The 14,001-nt window shown below is 37.6% G+C and overlaps 1 protein-coding gene across 1 annotated transcript; it reads left to right on the top strand.

Moving 5' to 3' along the window:
- The first annotated feature begins 411 nt into the window (after positions 1-411).
- Positions 412-11,006, top strand: LOC108331751 (F-box/LRR-repeat protein At5g63520). Its single transcript, XM_017566660.2, has 10 exons — positions 412-747; positions 840-947; positions 1,030-1,122; positions 1,198-1,332; positions 1,845-1,946; positions 2,052-2,091; positions 2,512-2,670; positions 8,774-8,949; positions 9,193-9,311; positions 10,400-11,006. Exons 1-10 carry the CDS (start codon positions 514-516, stop codon positions 10,839-10,841), a joined length of 1,608 nt encoding a protein of 535 aa, XP_017422149.1. The 5' UTR covers positions 412-513; the 3' UTR covers positions 10,842-11,006.
- The last annotated feature ends 2,995 nt before the right edge of the window (positions 11,007-14,001 follow it).

The raw sequence follows: 14,001 nt of genomic DNA, 5'->3' as shown, positions 1-14,001 counted from the left end.
TCCTCATACCCATTATCCACATATATTTATTAAAATATTCATTTAGTATCTACTCTTAAACTTTTTTCAGAAATATCCGTGAATATTGATTTTTCTACTATTGGTAGGCATGTGTACAGGTGTGAAGTTAGTGAATAACCATTTTTATTTCTTTTTAAAAGATTAAAGTAGTAAGAGTGTAACCCGTATATACAATCTTTTATATTGTATGTCTTTAAAATAAATCTGTATTTCATTTTCCGTAAAGTGCAAAAGAGATCTATAAAAATAAAAAAGATTAAAAATACAAGAAGAAGAAAAATGAATTATTAATGAAATTTCACAGCATAAAAGTATTAATTTAATCAGAATACAATTTTGTATATCATATAACATGTATATGATAAATTTAATAATTTGTTTAGAAAAAGATTTCTGAGTTCCACGGCCCAATCCGTGGCCCATGTAAAAAATGTTTCGCCATTTTCTTCTCGGTACTTTCTGCGATGTTTACGTAGATGGTGTTGAACAGCCATGGAGAAGCCATCGTCGTCGCTAAAATCGAGCACGAAGGTGAAAGCTTCGAGCGATGCGAACACCAGCTTGAGTATGCTGAATGAGGATATTCTTCAGAACATTCTAGCGAGGCTTCCTGCTGTACCATTCGCTTCCGCAGCGTGCGTCAGCAAAGCATGGAACTCTCTCTGCAATCGCATCCTCTCTCGTCCCAAACTCTCTTCTGCGCTCTCTCTCAACCCTTCGCTCCCCGTACGCCTCTTTCTATCTCACATTTTACTGAATTAGGGTTCGGTAATAAACCTACGGAATGATGTCGGTTAACGCTTTACAATTTCGAATAGGATGCTGTCAACGAGGTTGTGCAAAGGGTTCTGTCGGAGCCAATTCGACCACATTTTGCTATTGCCAATACTGGAACTGGATTCTGCACTTCCAAGACTCTGCGGCTTGTAAGGAATTAATACCTTCACCTCTTTTGATTTTTTGCTTTATTGTGTTTGCTATGCAATTGGCTTAATGCTTATGTTACAGATTAGACAGTCATTGGGATCTAATATTCCCGTTATTGTTACCGTGGCAAATGGTATTATTGGAAGGGATGCTGTTACTGATGAGTTTAAAGAGGTTGGGTTTTGATATTTGTTTTCTGTTGTGATAGAGATTTTCTGAACTCGACTAAACGCAGGGTGATTTATGTAGGTCAAATGGGGTGCCCTTTTTAGTGGCTTTGGTGAGGAAACATATGCAAAGTCTATAAACGAAGGCTTAGTTTTGACTGTTGGCTACTTGCCGGGATTGAAAGTCGAAGCTGTGCCGTTGCGGCGGCCACAAAAGGTAGTAAAATCCCTTTAAGAATTTGGACTTGTGCATTCTCAGGAAATGAATATGTAATCTAAGAGAGATAGAGATAGTAAGACATTGTGAAAATGAATGTTTGTACAACCCAATTTTAGGGGTTGATGCCAAGTAGATAGAGATGGCTTATTGAAGACAGGTGTTAAAGAACATAAAAAGAACATGACAGTAAAATATTTGTCTGTTTTGCATTGGTTTTTCATATTATTAACTACACACTTTACTAAACAGACGAGTCTCAATCCATAGACTAACACTATGACTATTTGATCTCTTTTAACATCACAGTTAGCATATTAGATCGTTTTTTAGATGTGCTTGTCTAAGCTCAGAACCAGAAAGGCATTAAGGCATAGTGTGTGGTTCAACCAGTATGAGTCACTAATGTTGCCTCACCTCAGTTCCTTAGTTGCACCCTTTCGCATCTTTATACTGATTACTTATATTTAAATGAGGGTTTGCTTTATTCTTTTATTTATTTTTTCCACCAGTCATCTCAAGCACCTTGGGTCGACAATTTTATTAAGGATATTAAGGAATATTCAGCCATTGCCTCCGGTCGCCAGTTCCCTGTTGGGATTATATTGTTTGGAGTAAGTTTATAGCTGCACGCATATATACTAATTTTATTTTATGATCTTTTTCATTATTTATTTAATTCTTGGTTATGTTTCTGATACTCTGATTTGGCTGCGTAGGAAGCAAGCAGTGACATGAAATTGGTTCTGGAGAAATTGGGTGAGTGATACTTATATGCATATCATTTGGTATTCCTGTATGTATTATGTTTCTTAGTTATGCACTTTTGTTTAATATTTTCATTTTCATTGCCTCTTTACTTTATGAGGAATATAGTAGGAGAAAATTGGCGTGGTGCTTGGTAGGCAAAAGAGCAAGGAAGGAAATTATTTCATGGGGTTTATTATGTGCACAATTTTTTTACTAAAAGATATAACTTCGTGTTTACTCTAAAATTTTTGTTGTCAAATATCTATGGGATACATATCTGTAATTTGTACTTGACTTTAGATTCGGAAACTGTATTCTACCAATGTGTTTTAGATCATTATTTTAATTTGTACCCTTTTACTACAAGCTTGTGCTTTTCAATTTCATTATTCTTTTTTTATCAAAAATGATGTCTTGTTTTCATTTCAGATTATGCTATGCCATTGGACACTATCGTTGTGGGTGATGAGAGAGGCTCCTTTGACTTTGTACCCAAAAGTGGGAATGATTCTAGAATCATTTGTAGTAAAAGAGGAAACGTAGAAGCTGTTGCTCTGGTATTTGCTCAGGACAGAGATAGGTCTTTGGGTATGTCTTGTTATCTTTTGACATGATCCATGATATAATCCATGTAACTGCGTGCATAATGCCCTTTTTCATTGAGAGAGAGAGAGAGAGTGACTTCCCCCTCCAAGGCAACCATAACAACCTCCATCCTCTTCTCCTCACTGACTTCTTTCAAACAAAAATACCTCTCCAATATGTTAGTCCAGCAATAAGCCTCGTCTCCCACAAAAATAGGAATGTCCAACTTTCTCCATTTTGAAGAAGCCACGACATAACCTCCCCCCTCATTCTCTCTACCACCGTCACTGCTTCCCTTGGCAACAAAAGAGTTATCTTCTGTATGTTTATCGAATGACGCTAACCTTTCTACCACCACTGTAAGCCCCTTAGTCATATCCTCCAAACAGTGGAACCTTCTATGATTCTCATTGTCCCGTTCTTGCACTATTTTTTCCAGGCCATCCAATCTTGATTCCATTCTTGTATTCACCATGCCCCAACAACCACCACTACACCAGGAAAGAGGCTCTGAATACCAATTGATAGGTACCCAAATTTTATTAACACTGTAAAGAACTTCAAGACAGATTCTTGGATGATTTCTTAGGAAAACCAGACAGCTTGGTCTATGTTTAATGACTGAGAACACAAAACAAAATCCCAGGTCTTTCGAGACGACTTGTCTCTCCCTTCCTTACACTTACAATCTTCATAAAACCTTCTAAAAACAACCCATATACAGACTATATATAGTAGTCTGTTTACAACAATCCACCTCTGTTAGGTTCCTGGGTTTGGAACCTAACAACACACCCTCTCGATGCCGATAAAAGAGATGAAACCCAAACAATAACACCACTGACAATAGATAATAGAGATGAAAGAATGGATTCTCTTATTCACAGTAGTAGAATTGTCACTTTACAGAAAATGGGGTTGGGAGCATAACCTCCCTGGTTGAGAGCATAACCTCTCTCTACAGGCTAAACCTGACTTTACAAAATAATACTCGATAATCCTCTACAGAGTTACAAGAGCTCTATTTATATCAGCTCTGACCCGCTACACCTTTTACAATCGACACCCCCACACCCTTAACTCCTAAACCCACCTATTCTATCATCCTATATCCTAACATTACACCCCCCCTGCAGAACAACCTTGTCCTCAAGGTTGGAGTCGAAAAACTTGGTCTCTTGGCTCCTCTTCATCATCTTGTTATCATCTGAAGAGAATCCACTGGCTACTGCCCACCAATTCAGGTCGGGAGGCTTAGGTGGTGGCAATTCCGCCTCCACTATCTTCCATTCTTCCTCTTTCCTTCCTATCACCCCCAAATCCCACACCAAGGTCCATGGTTCTACTTCCTTTACTTTTAACAAAGCTTCTGGCTCCCCCCACCTTCTAGCTAGTGTTGGATCCCCCTTGCTAAATACCTTCTTCCCTCCTTGATTGAACACCCTAGTCAATACCGTTTGGTTTCTTCCTTTAACGGGCAACACCGTTCGGTTTTGTCCTTTAATGGTCAATACCGTTTGGTTCCCTATCGAACCGTGCAGCTTCATCGCTTTTGGCTGAATAGGGCCTCCAGCCGAGAGAGTGGACAACTCCGTCTGCTTCAGGTCTAAATCGGTCTCGGATCGCTCGGCAACCTCACCTGGAATATTGCGCTCGACATCGGATCGTTCGGCAACCCTTGATCTATCGTTTGGTTCCTTCCCGCTATCTTCAACCGTTCGGTTCGTGTTGGTTTTCTTCCTCTGCTCATTCCCCAAGCTCACCTGTTACGGTTGGGTATCCTCCATGGGTAAACCCTGTTCCTCGACCAGTCCCTTGCCTATGAAATTGTGGCTGGCTCCACTGTCGGTCAAAACCATACTCGTTCGGCCCCTTATTAAACCGTTTGGTTTCATCATTTTTGGCTGAGTGAGGCCTCCAGCCGAGAAAACGGACATCTCCATCTGCTTCCGGTCTACTTCGGTCTCCGCTTCCTCAGTCTCCAACCCTTCATCCTCTCCCAAAATAACCGTCCCTCGACTCTTTTCTGGCCACTAATGGCCTGGATCGAACGGTCGTCCTGGATTATGGCGATCGGCCTCTAACCGTTCGGTAACTTTCAATCGGCATGGGTTATAGCAATAGGTCTCGGACAGTGTCACCTCTTCGCTCGGTCGTCCCCAAGACGACTGGTCTTCAATCCCGCTCCTGTTCCCGACCTTTTCACCTCCTTGGAATTCTTCAACATCCTTTGCAATCTGCATCGCCACCGTCCCCGTCTGTTTTGATGCCGCCAAACGCTCAACGTAGGTTCCAAACCTTGTCACAAGGGCTTCCTTCAACCCATCCCTTGAACGATTCTTGGCTTTCTCCTTCCAGGCTCTGAACCAGTAGCCCGCGCTGCCCTCCATGCTTATGTCTGCGAACCGCACTTTCTCCTCCTCGGCTACTCCTTGAAGATCGAAAACCCTCTCCGCCCTATTGATCCAGTTTAACGGGTCTAGACCTTTGAAAGCGGTTAATTCAACCCTTTTCCGCCATTGATTTTGCACCTCCTGGTGATTGCCACCGTGATTGTGGGTTTGGGTCCCACCGTGATCGCCACCCACTCTCCTTCCAATATCTTCCTCGCACCGTCGCTGGTTCCCGTTTACGGAAGCCTGTCGCTGGTTCCCGTTTACGGAAGCCTGACTTCCACCTGATTGTTCGTCGTTGTTGTGAGCCCGCTCCCCCCATCATCCTCATTATTTCTTGCAAATCTTGGCATATTGCAGCATAATTTTGGCGTATTGCAACATAATCTTGGCATATTGTTGCATAATCTGGTCACAGCTCCCCTGTCTGCGCCTTCATTCTATCAACCGCAATTTCCTTCACCCTCACACGATTCCAGCGGTGTCTCGATTCGGCAGCGTCTCGATCCGACAACGTCTCGATCCGATAGCGTCTTGATCCGGCAGCGTCTTGATCCGACAGCGTCTCGATCCGACAGGTTCTTGACTACTTCTTAATTCCAGCACCACTCTCCTTAGGAAAACCGACAGTGCTCCTGTTGAAACGGCAACACTCTGGATGATCGGGCCGCTTCTCGAAACGGCAAGTCGGACCAATTTGTTAGGTTCCTAGGTTTGGAACCTAACAACACACCCTCTTGATGCTGATAAAAGAGATGAAACCCAAACAATAACACCACTGACAACATATAATAGAGATGAAAGAATGGATTCTCTTATTCACAGTAGTAGAATTGTCACTTTATAGTGAATGGGGTTGGGAGCATAACCTCTCTCTACAGGCTAAACCTGACTTTACAAAATAATACTCGATAATCCTCTACAGAGTTACAAGAGCTCTATTTATATCAGCTCTGACCCACTACCCCTTTTACAACCGACACCCCCACACCCTTAACTCCTAAACCCACCTATTCTATCATCCTATATCCTAACAACCTCACAGACAGTTATAATTGCCTGTTATCCTTATTCCTCCTAACATACACTTTCCTCCTAAACCTATCATGGAATGATTGCTTCAGATTTGGGGAGAGGTTTAAGAGCATGGTGATTTGACACTTGCAATTGGGAATGTTATAAAGTCCACTAAGTACATTACTAAGCTTGAGGAAGATGTGATAATTATGAAATATAGGGAGCGAGTTGAGTTGTTGATAGTTCCTTTCCTTCTTTCTCACCAAAATATTCTCTCTCAATAGGCCATACACAAGAAGCCATATACCATAAAGAATATTACTCTTCGCTTTTGAATTCTAGGTTCCTAACAAATTGGTCCGACCTGTTGGATAGAGGAAGAGGTGGAAGCATGGAAGAAAGAGTAAATACTATGGAGAAAGGGGCCAACAAACAAGGAAGAGCCATGACAAAAAAAAAGATTGTATGCAAGAAATAAGGGAAATCATCCAAGAAATAAAAGACATGCTACAAGAACTCATTAATGATGGAAGGGGCTCAGAAGGAAGTGAGAAATTTGTCATGAAAGGAAAGAAAGAGGGAATAACAAGTATGGATGCTGAGAAAGATAGTCTGCAAAACATCAAGAAAGGTAAGAAATTCTCTAAAGAAGGAGAGTTCTTGGCTAATGATGAAGAGAAGAAGGAAGAAAGATATCCACAGAGTAGTAAACCAGATGAGGGAGAGAAATTGTTGAGGCCTAGGGTTAAAACAGTGGTGTCAGGGAGCGACCCAGTTGAGGTTTGAGTGTCCATGGGTGCATCCACTATAGCAGTTACAAATCCATATCTCGAAATTCCTGACATTATAACACCAGCAGATCTTGCTTTTGGCAATGGCCACAAAGGAATTTCCAGTTTTCTTGTAGAGTCTTTATCAACTAGCCATCTTGAATTACTAACAATGGAGGAAGATAAAGATGGGGAAAGAAACTTCAGGAATGGAAGCAATGCAAATAGTTTCAGAGCGAACTGCGACACTTGTGCTTTACGGGGATATACCAGATGTTATCTGCCTTAAGGATTTTCTCAATGCGGTCCAGAATGTTACACAAGTTTTTGATCAAATTCATTAAGTATACAAAAAATTCATCAAGTATACAAAATGCAGTCATTTTAGAGGAAACAGTTAGCTCGGCATGATGATGATGATGAATTTGGATGGTCAGATCAACAAGCTCTTTCCTTTTTAGCTTGTAGGATGAACAAATCTGAACAAGGAGAGGGTTTAGCCATTGCCGCCGCTATACAAATACAGAAAAAGTTTCAGGGTTGGAAGAAGAGAGGAGAAAAGAATTCTTCGTCATGGAATTGTTAAAATCCAAGCCCATGTAAGAGGTCACCAGGTCAAAAAGTAATATAGAACAATCATATGGTCCATGGGAATCCTGGAAAAGAAGCCGTTCTTATTATTAATGGAACAAAAGGAGTCAATAATTCTCTCATATCGACCAACCAACCAAGCCTCTAGACCTGAATTGGAGGGTAGTAACACTCTCATATCGACCACCACCCAAGACTTTTTGGCAATTTTGTAGATTGAGCTTTAACTCTTTGTGAAGGGGAAACCCTTGGAGGAGAGAGTGCTCTTCTATTTTTTGTGTTCTTTTGGGTCTATACAGTCTATACTTAAAAGAATATTACTCTTCTTTCTCTTTTGAATTTTGGGTTCCTAACAGTTTATTTCTTAAGGTGGCCTTGAGTTTCCATTTATGCTTAGATTAAATTTGTGTTTAGTGGCTAAACTTTCTTGAGTTTCCATGTTCATTGTTGTTTGTGATATAAAACTAAATCATAATTCATAACAAGTTCTAATTCAGGCTAAAAATATTAGTTGAAACTTGTCGCTATCTTAGAGGTTTGTTGGCCTTATTGTGTTACTCACTATCGGTGGTTACCAAAGCATTCATGAATACCTATTCCCATGCATTAGATGTTCAGTCCTTTGCGGGACAGGATATGTTAGATTGGGTCAACCACTTCCCCATACTGGGTGAAGATTGGGAGATGCAAGTCAGCTTGAAGAAGCTTTCACCATTAAGAAGGACATGAGAAACAAAAGTACTAATTAAATGGAAGGAATTGCCTGACTTGAAAATTCTTGGGAGGATCTCTGATATGAACCAGGCTCAGGCCCAGTATTTACTTGATAGAATCACTTATTATGGAGTTCTGTCAGTTGACTTGTTTTAGTGAGCTTCATGTTGATGACACTTACCTCAGTATCTACTTTCATGTTTGTTAATGTTAAATTTGAAGTGGTCACTTTTAAAATTTGTCTGAGGAAGTTGGCAAAAATAAGTGATTATTTCTCCAAAATAAGTTGAATCAAAGTCAAGAGTTTGTTGAATAAAAGCTTTATTAAGTTTTTTACCTAATCGTGTCCAAAACACAAATTATCAATATTGAATACAAATGTCACCAGTTTTCTAGTATCCATCCATCGTAGGATAAGCACCCTCATTGTTTTTTCTTTACCATGTTTCCCTCTCTTTTTTGTTCTGCCTTTGTATGTGTGAACAAGTTGAATAATAGTCTATCTTGTGCATTGTTTTACTGTTGTGATTGTTTCCAGTCACATGGCATGATTTACTAGTCTTTTAACTTAGTTGTTTTTTACAAGTTACTTACCTTTGCTATGGATTGATTTCACTGCAGGAACTATTAGGTTTCATGTTGCATTGTCAGATGGTGTTTCAACTGTGGGTCCCAGATACAAGGCAGCCTCAGTTAGAGCAAACTCCACTGATTGTGCAACATGGCTAACTGCTAGGAGGGAAGGGCAACAAGAACTTCTTGATGGTCAGAGTATTCTACTTGATATCAATAATTTGGTGCGCAATTATATGCATATTTCTAGGCAAAATTAAATATGGAAAAATATATTTAAATTATTTAGAACTCGTCAAACGAAGTTTTATAGAATGACCATTAGATTTCATGTAATAAATAAAATACCCTTGTGAAGAAATTTACAAATGACTGTTTGGATCCAATTGCAAGGTACGGAATTCTCGTATGGGATTTATTTCTTCTTAAATATGTTTTTTATTTTCTTAACTTAAAAAATGTTGCAGCTGGAGAATCATATTGAATCTCCTGATTTGTACATCGGGGTAATTAAACATAGGAAATTCTCCACGGGAGCAGAGAAGCCAATGCCAAGAACCTGTGTTGCATATCATGGAATTGTGGGGTATGACTGAAACTACTTTAGATGTTCTACTTCCTCATCAATGTCTATTCTTCTCTCATTCTCTGGATTCGTTTTATTAATATTTTTTGAAAAAGGACTGAATTTTACGACATCTACCTTTTTAGTGCCATATCTTATAATCCCATTATTCCATCCACTGTCATTTTCAACTGCTGATATTAATTTTGGTTTATCTAGCTTGGATGAATTACAGTGCTTATGACCAACTCAGCTAAAAGATATGGTAGTCTAAATTTACAAATTTGGTAAATTGTTTTCCTATAGTCTTAAAAAGTTGTTTTACCCATATTTTTGGAATCTTGTGCTATGTTGAAAAACAATTGTAGGAGTGGCAATGTGTAATTATTATTGTACTTCAAATTCCTGGATGCTGAGTATATGGAACTAGAAGCAATCTTCTAATTCATTAATGCTTGTTTGGTGATTTTGTGAGGTTGAGTAAGGCATAAATCCTCCTACGTGTGTTTAAATTGTAACTGTTAATCTGAGCTCAAATTCTTTGAGAAAAGACAAATGCATGTATGCATGATTGCCTAAATTCTTTTTGTACAATCCTAGATGACATGAATTCTGTCCAGAATGAAATACGGGTGCACACAATATTTTTTAACATAATTGTAAGTCTAAGCTAATTTTTTGTTTTGATAGATGGTATTACTTTATTACTATAATATTGAGATCACTTAAATATTAAAAATGGTGCCCAGACAGAAATAATGGGAAAGATGCTTCTGCTGAAATTGGAAATGAATCTTTATTAGCTTTTATGACAGCCATTTGATGTTTTTATATTGGTTTCTTTTCGTGGAGCCTGGACATGCCCTGTTATATAATCAATTTTGTTCCCATTCTTTCACGTAAAATTATGGGTGTACTTGCAATCCTTGGCCTTTAAAACACGTATCTAAGGTTCTCCATAGCCTCTAGTGAAACTGTCACCATTGGCATCATGAGGCTCATGACCATGTGTGCGTTTTTTTTTTTTTTTTGCTCTTTTATGAGACCTCTATTTCCGTAGCAGGTATTTGTGCTCTTAATAAAAAGGCTAAGTTTTTGTGTTTGGACAGAGGTGATGAAGAGTATCTGTATGTGGACGGCATCGGCATAAAAACAGGAGATTTCTTTCAATTCTACTTTTCAGATCCCAACACTGCCTTAGCTTCATTAACCAAGGTCCATGAAGCCCTCAAGAATATTACATTGGAAAGAAATTCCAAGAGTTGCAAGGGTGATGAAGACAATACTGCCAATGTTTTTGGAGGTTTAATTTTTGCTTGTTACGGCCGGGGAGAATCCTTCTTTGGACGTCCCAATGTTGATAGCTCCCCTTTCTTGGAGAATTTTCCAGGAGTGCCCTTTTCTGGAATATTTTGTGGTGGAGAAATGGTGCGCCCCTGTACCACTGTGATTGGTCAATGTGAAGGAGCAAGCCCCTCTAGTTGTTGTCTGCATGTCTACAGCACTGTCTACTTGGCAATGTCTTATACTCCTCCCTCTGTGGAAGATTAGACGTTCATAATTTCCTTCCATAGTGTAAATTTCTTAGTTAAGTAGGATGCCATTTTACCCTCTGCCTAGTAGTTAATGGTTATGGAATTTGTGTTTTTTTTTCCTTTTTCTATACATTGTTCTTTTATTTATCTATCATAATAGCATTATGAAACTTTCTCCATACCCTCTGATATGATCATACATAGGTCAAGAATGAAGAGTTTAAAGAGTGACAAAAAGCATAAAAAAGAGTAGTATAGGTTCTTGGCTTGTATTTTGCCTCTTGTTTTTTTTCTGTTTATTTTGGTTGTAGAGCTTATAAACTCTTTTTTTCTTTAAAGTACAAGAAATATGGGATTTCACATAGTTTGGACTTAAAAAAAAAAGAAAAATAAATAAGCTTTCTCCTTTTGTTACTTCTAGTGCAAATAATCATGCGTAGTTTGTAATTTTTGATTTTTAGACTCGTTAGGAAGCTTATAAACCCTTAAGCAATGAAAGAATTAAGAGATGTGGGACTAAGAACACTTGAAAACGTGGTTGTCCAGACTTGGAAGTATTCTAAGTCCCATCCCTTAAATCCTTCCACTTAACTCATTCTTAAGGTTATATAAGCAGCATAGGGGTTTCTTTTGTAGAAATCTTTGAATGAATCAATTTTAAGAGTGAATTGCATTCCTACATTTCTTCTTTGCGATAACAATCTGTCTCATAGTCTTTTTGAGGATCTTATCTTGAGCAAATTAAGTAGTGATCCACCCATTGACACTTATCTTGAAATCCTTTTCAAGTATGTGTCTACACATTTTCCTTATCCTTTCTATTTTTTAATTTTAATTTTTTCCATTCCTTAATTGTCATTAGAAATAGTTTCTCTCTAAGCATGTTATTCCCTATGCATGCTTAGAGAGAAACTATTTTTAATAGACAATTAAGGAACAAAAAGAATTAAAATTGGAAAAAAGAAAGAATAGGAAAAACTTATGAGGTGTAGACATGCCACTTGAAAAGGATTTCAGGATAAGTATCAATGGGTGATCGCCACTTGATTTGCTCAAGATAAGATCCTCAAAAAGAATGAGACATATTGTTATCTTAAAGAAGAAATGCAAGAATGCAATTTACTCTTAAAATTGATTCATTCAAAGGTGTCTGCAAAGAAGACCCCTAGGTTACTTTATAGTCTTAAGGATGAGTTAAGTGGAGGGATTTAAGGGATGTGGAACTTGGAATGCTTCCAATTCTGGACAGCCACGTTTTCAAGTGCTCTTAGTCACACATCTCTTATTTCTTCCATTCATAAAGGGTTTATAAGCTTCCTAGCAAGTCTAGAAATCAAAAACTACAAATTATGCATGATTATTTGCACTACAAGTAACAAAATGAGAAAACTTATTTTTTCTTCTTTTCTTTTAAGTCCAAACTATGTGAAGTTCCACATTGCTTGTACTTTAAAGAAAAGTTTATAAGTTTCTCTACAACCAAAATAAACAAAAGAGGCAAAATACAAGCCAATAACCTATACTACTCTTTTTATGCTTTTTGTCACTCTTTAAACTCTTCATTCTTGACCTATGTATGATCACATCACCCTCTGAAATACAAATTCTTGAAGTTGGATCGGATTTAAGGAAATGAAGTCATTGTTTCTGCTGGAACCGCTACCTAAAGATTGTTGGGTGGTGTGGATTTGTTGTAAGTTTTGGAGAACTCAAATACTTGGTTGTTCAGTTCAGGCTGAGTTGAACGTCTAGACAGTTGTCTAGGATTAGATCCTTGAGAGGCTAAACTTGGTCTAGTCGCGTTGACTAGGAAACCAGGAATGATATTAATACTTGTTGCAACCAGTAGTGATGAGGATACTCGATGAGAACTTAGAGAGGCAAAACTTATGGAATCTTGGAAAAGATTAGTGAAACCTCTTAAGAGTTCTTAAAGAAGAACCGGACATAACACAGGTTGAATGAACCAATATAAAAATTTGTGGTTTATTGTTTTCCTATTCAAAACGTTTTTTATTTACTCGTATTGTAAAACCTAGCATCTAATCATCTTAAAACCCTTACACTTTCTCTTTACAAATTATTAGACGCTGCTTTGTGAAAATAATTTTAAAGTGTTTTCCCTGCAATTTTAGTTGGCATAAGAGTTTACCTCATGGGTGAGTTCTTAACAAAACTTGAGGAAACGATCTTAATGAGCGCTAGGATCATCTCACTTACCGAGAGATAGAAATTATTTATCTCCAAGTGTCACATTTTTGCACGTGCTAGGATCAATCCATGATTAATGTACTCGTAGGATAAGTTCACTAAGAAACTCAATCCAGACATCATGATAAAAGGCACAATAGCTTGACAATATAATCTAATTTTTTTTTCACTTTTTTGCTATGAGAGACCACCTTGATCCTTCCTTGATTTTACATAACAACAAGAACAATATATATATATATATATATATATATATATATATATATATGTATATATATATATAATATAATATATATATATATATATATATATATAACTAATTAACTACAATTTAACATTTAGGTTCTGTACTAACCTAGTCTTATCATAAGGCAAATGTAACATGTTGCAAGTAATGGGTAAGTAACCAGGTGTCCCTGGACCTCTTGAGAATGCACCTTCTTCATGTTGCTGTTGAGCAACATCCTCCAATTGAACATGCTCGTGCTCAACATGCTCTTGTTCAATATACTCCTCATGCTCTTCAGTAATCAATTGTTCCTTAACGACATCAACGTTAATTTCTTATGTGCATTTCTACGAATTGATATCGTAGGTCTTCTCCTTTCACCTTATGATAAACTCTCACCACAATGAATAGATGCACCTCTAATTGTAGCCATATCTGTCAACCAAATATATATATATATATATATATATATATATATAAATATAAAATAATAACTCAATATTTGAAATAATATATACTACTAAAAACACAACAAATTATAAAAAATAAGAATAAAATTAAAAACACAAAAAATCTAGAAAAAAATAATAAATAATAAAAAAATATATTTTGAAATATGACCAAGTTTAAATGGCTTTCGAAAGCCGGTTCAGATCTTATTTGTAAGATTTGAGAAAATAAGGGTTTTAAAATTAAAGTAGTTGAAAGAAAATAGGAGATATAATTTTGGTGGGTT

The sequence above is a fragment of the Vigna angularis genome, chromosome 4 (genome assembly GCF_016808095.1).
Source record: "Vigna angularis cultivar LongXiaoDou No.4 chromosome 4, ASM1680809v1, whole genome shotgun sequence".
NCBI classification, from domain to species: Eukaryota; Viridiplantae; Streptophyta; class Magnoliopsida; order Fabales; family Fabaceae; genus Vigna; species Vigna angularis.
Note: the sequence above shows the minus strand (reverse complement) of the source record. Positions and strands in the feature narration are given on the sequence as shown.

Excerpts from the sequence above, each read along its gene's own strand:
- LOC108331751 (XM_017566660.2), top strand. The coding sequence starts at position 514 with ATGGAGAAGCCATCGTCGTCGCTAAAATCGAGCACGAAGGTGAAAGCT. Across the intron at positions 948-1,029 it reads CTTCCAAGACTCTGCGGCTT|ATTAGACAGTCATTGGGATC; the intron begins GTAAGGAATTAA and ends CTTATGTTACAG. Across the intron at positions 8,950-9,192 it reads TACTTGATATCAATAATTTG|CTGGAGAATCATATTGAATC; the intron begins GTGCGCAATTAT and ends AAAATGTTGCAG.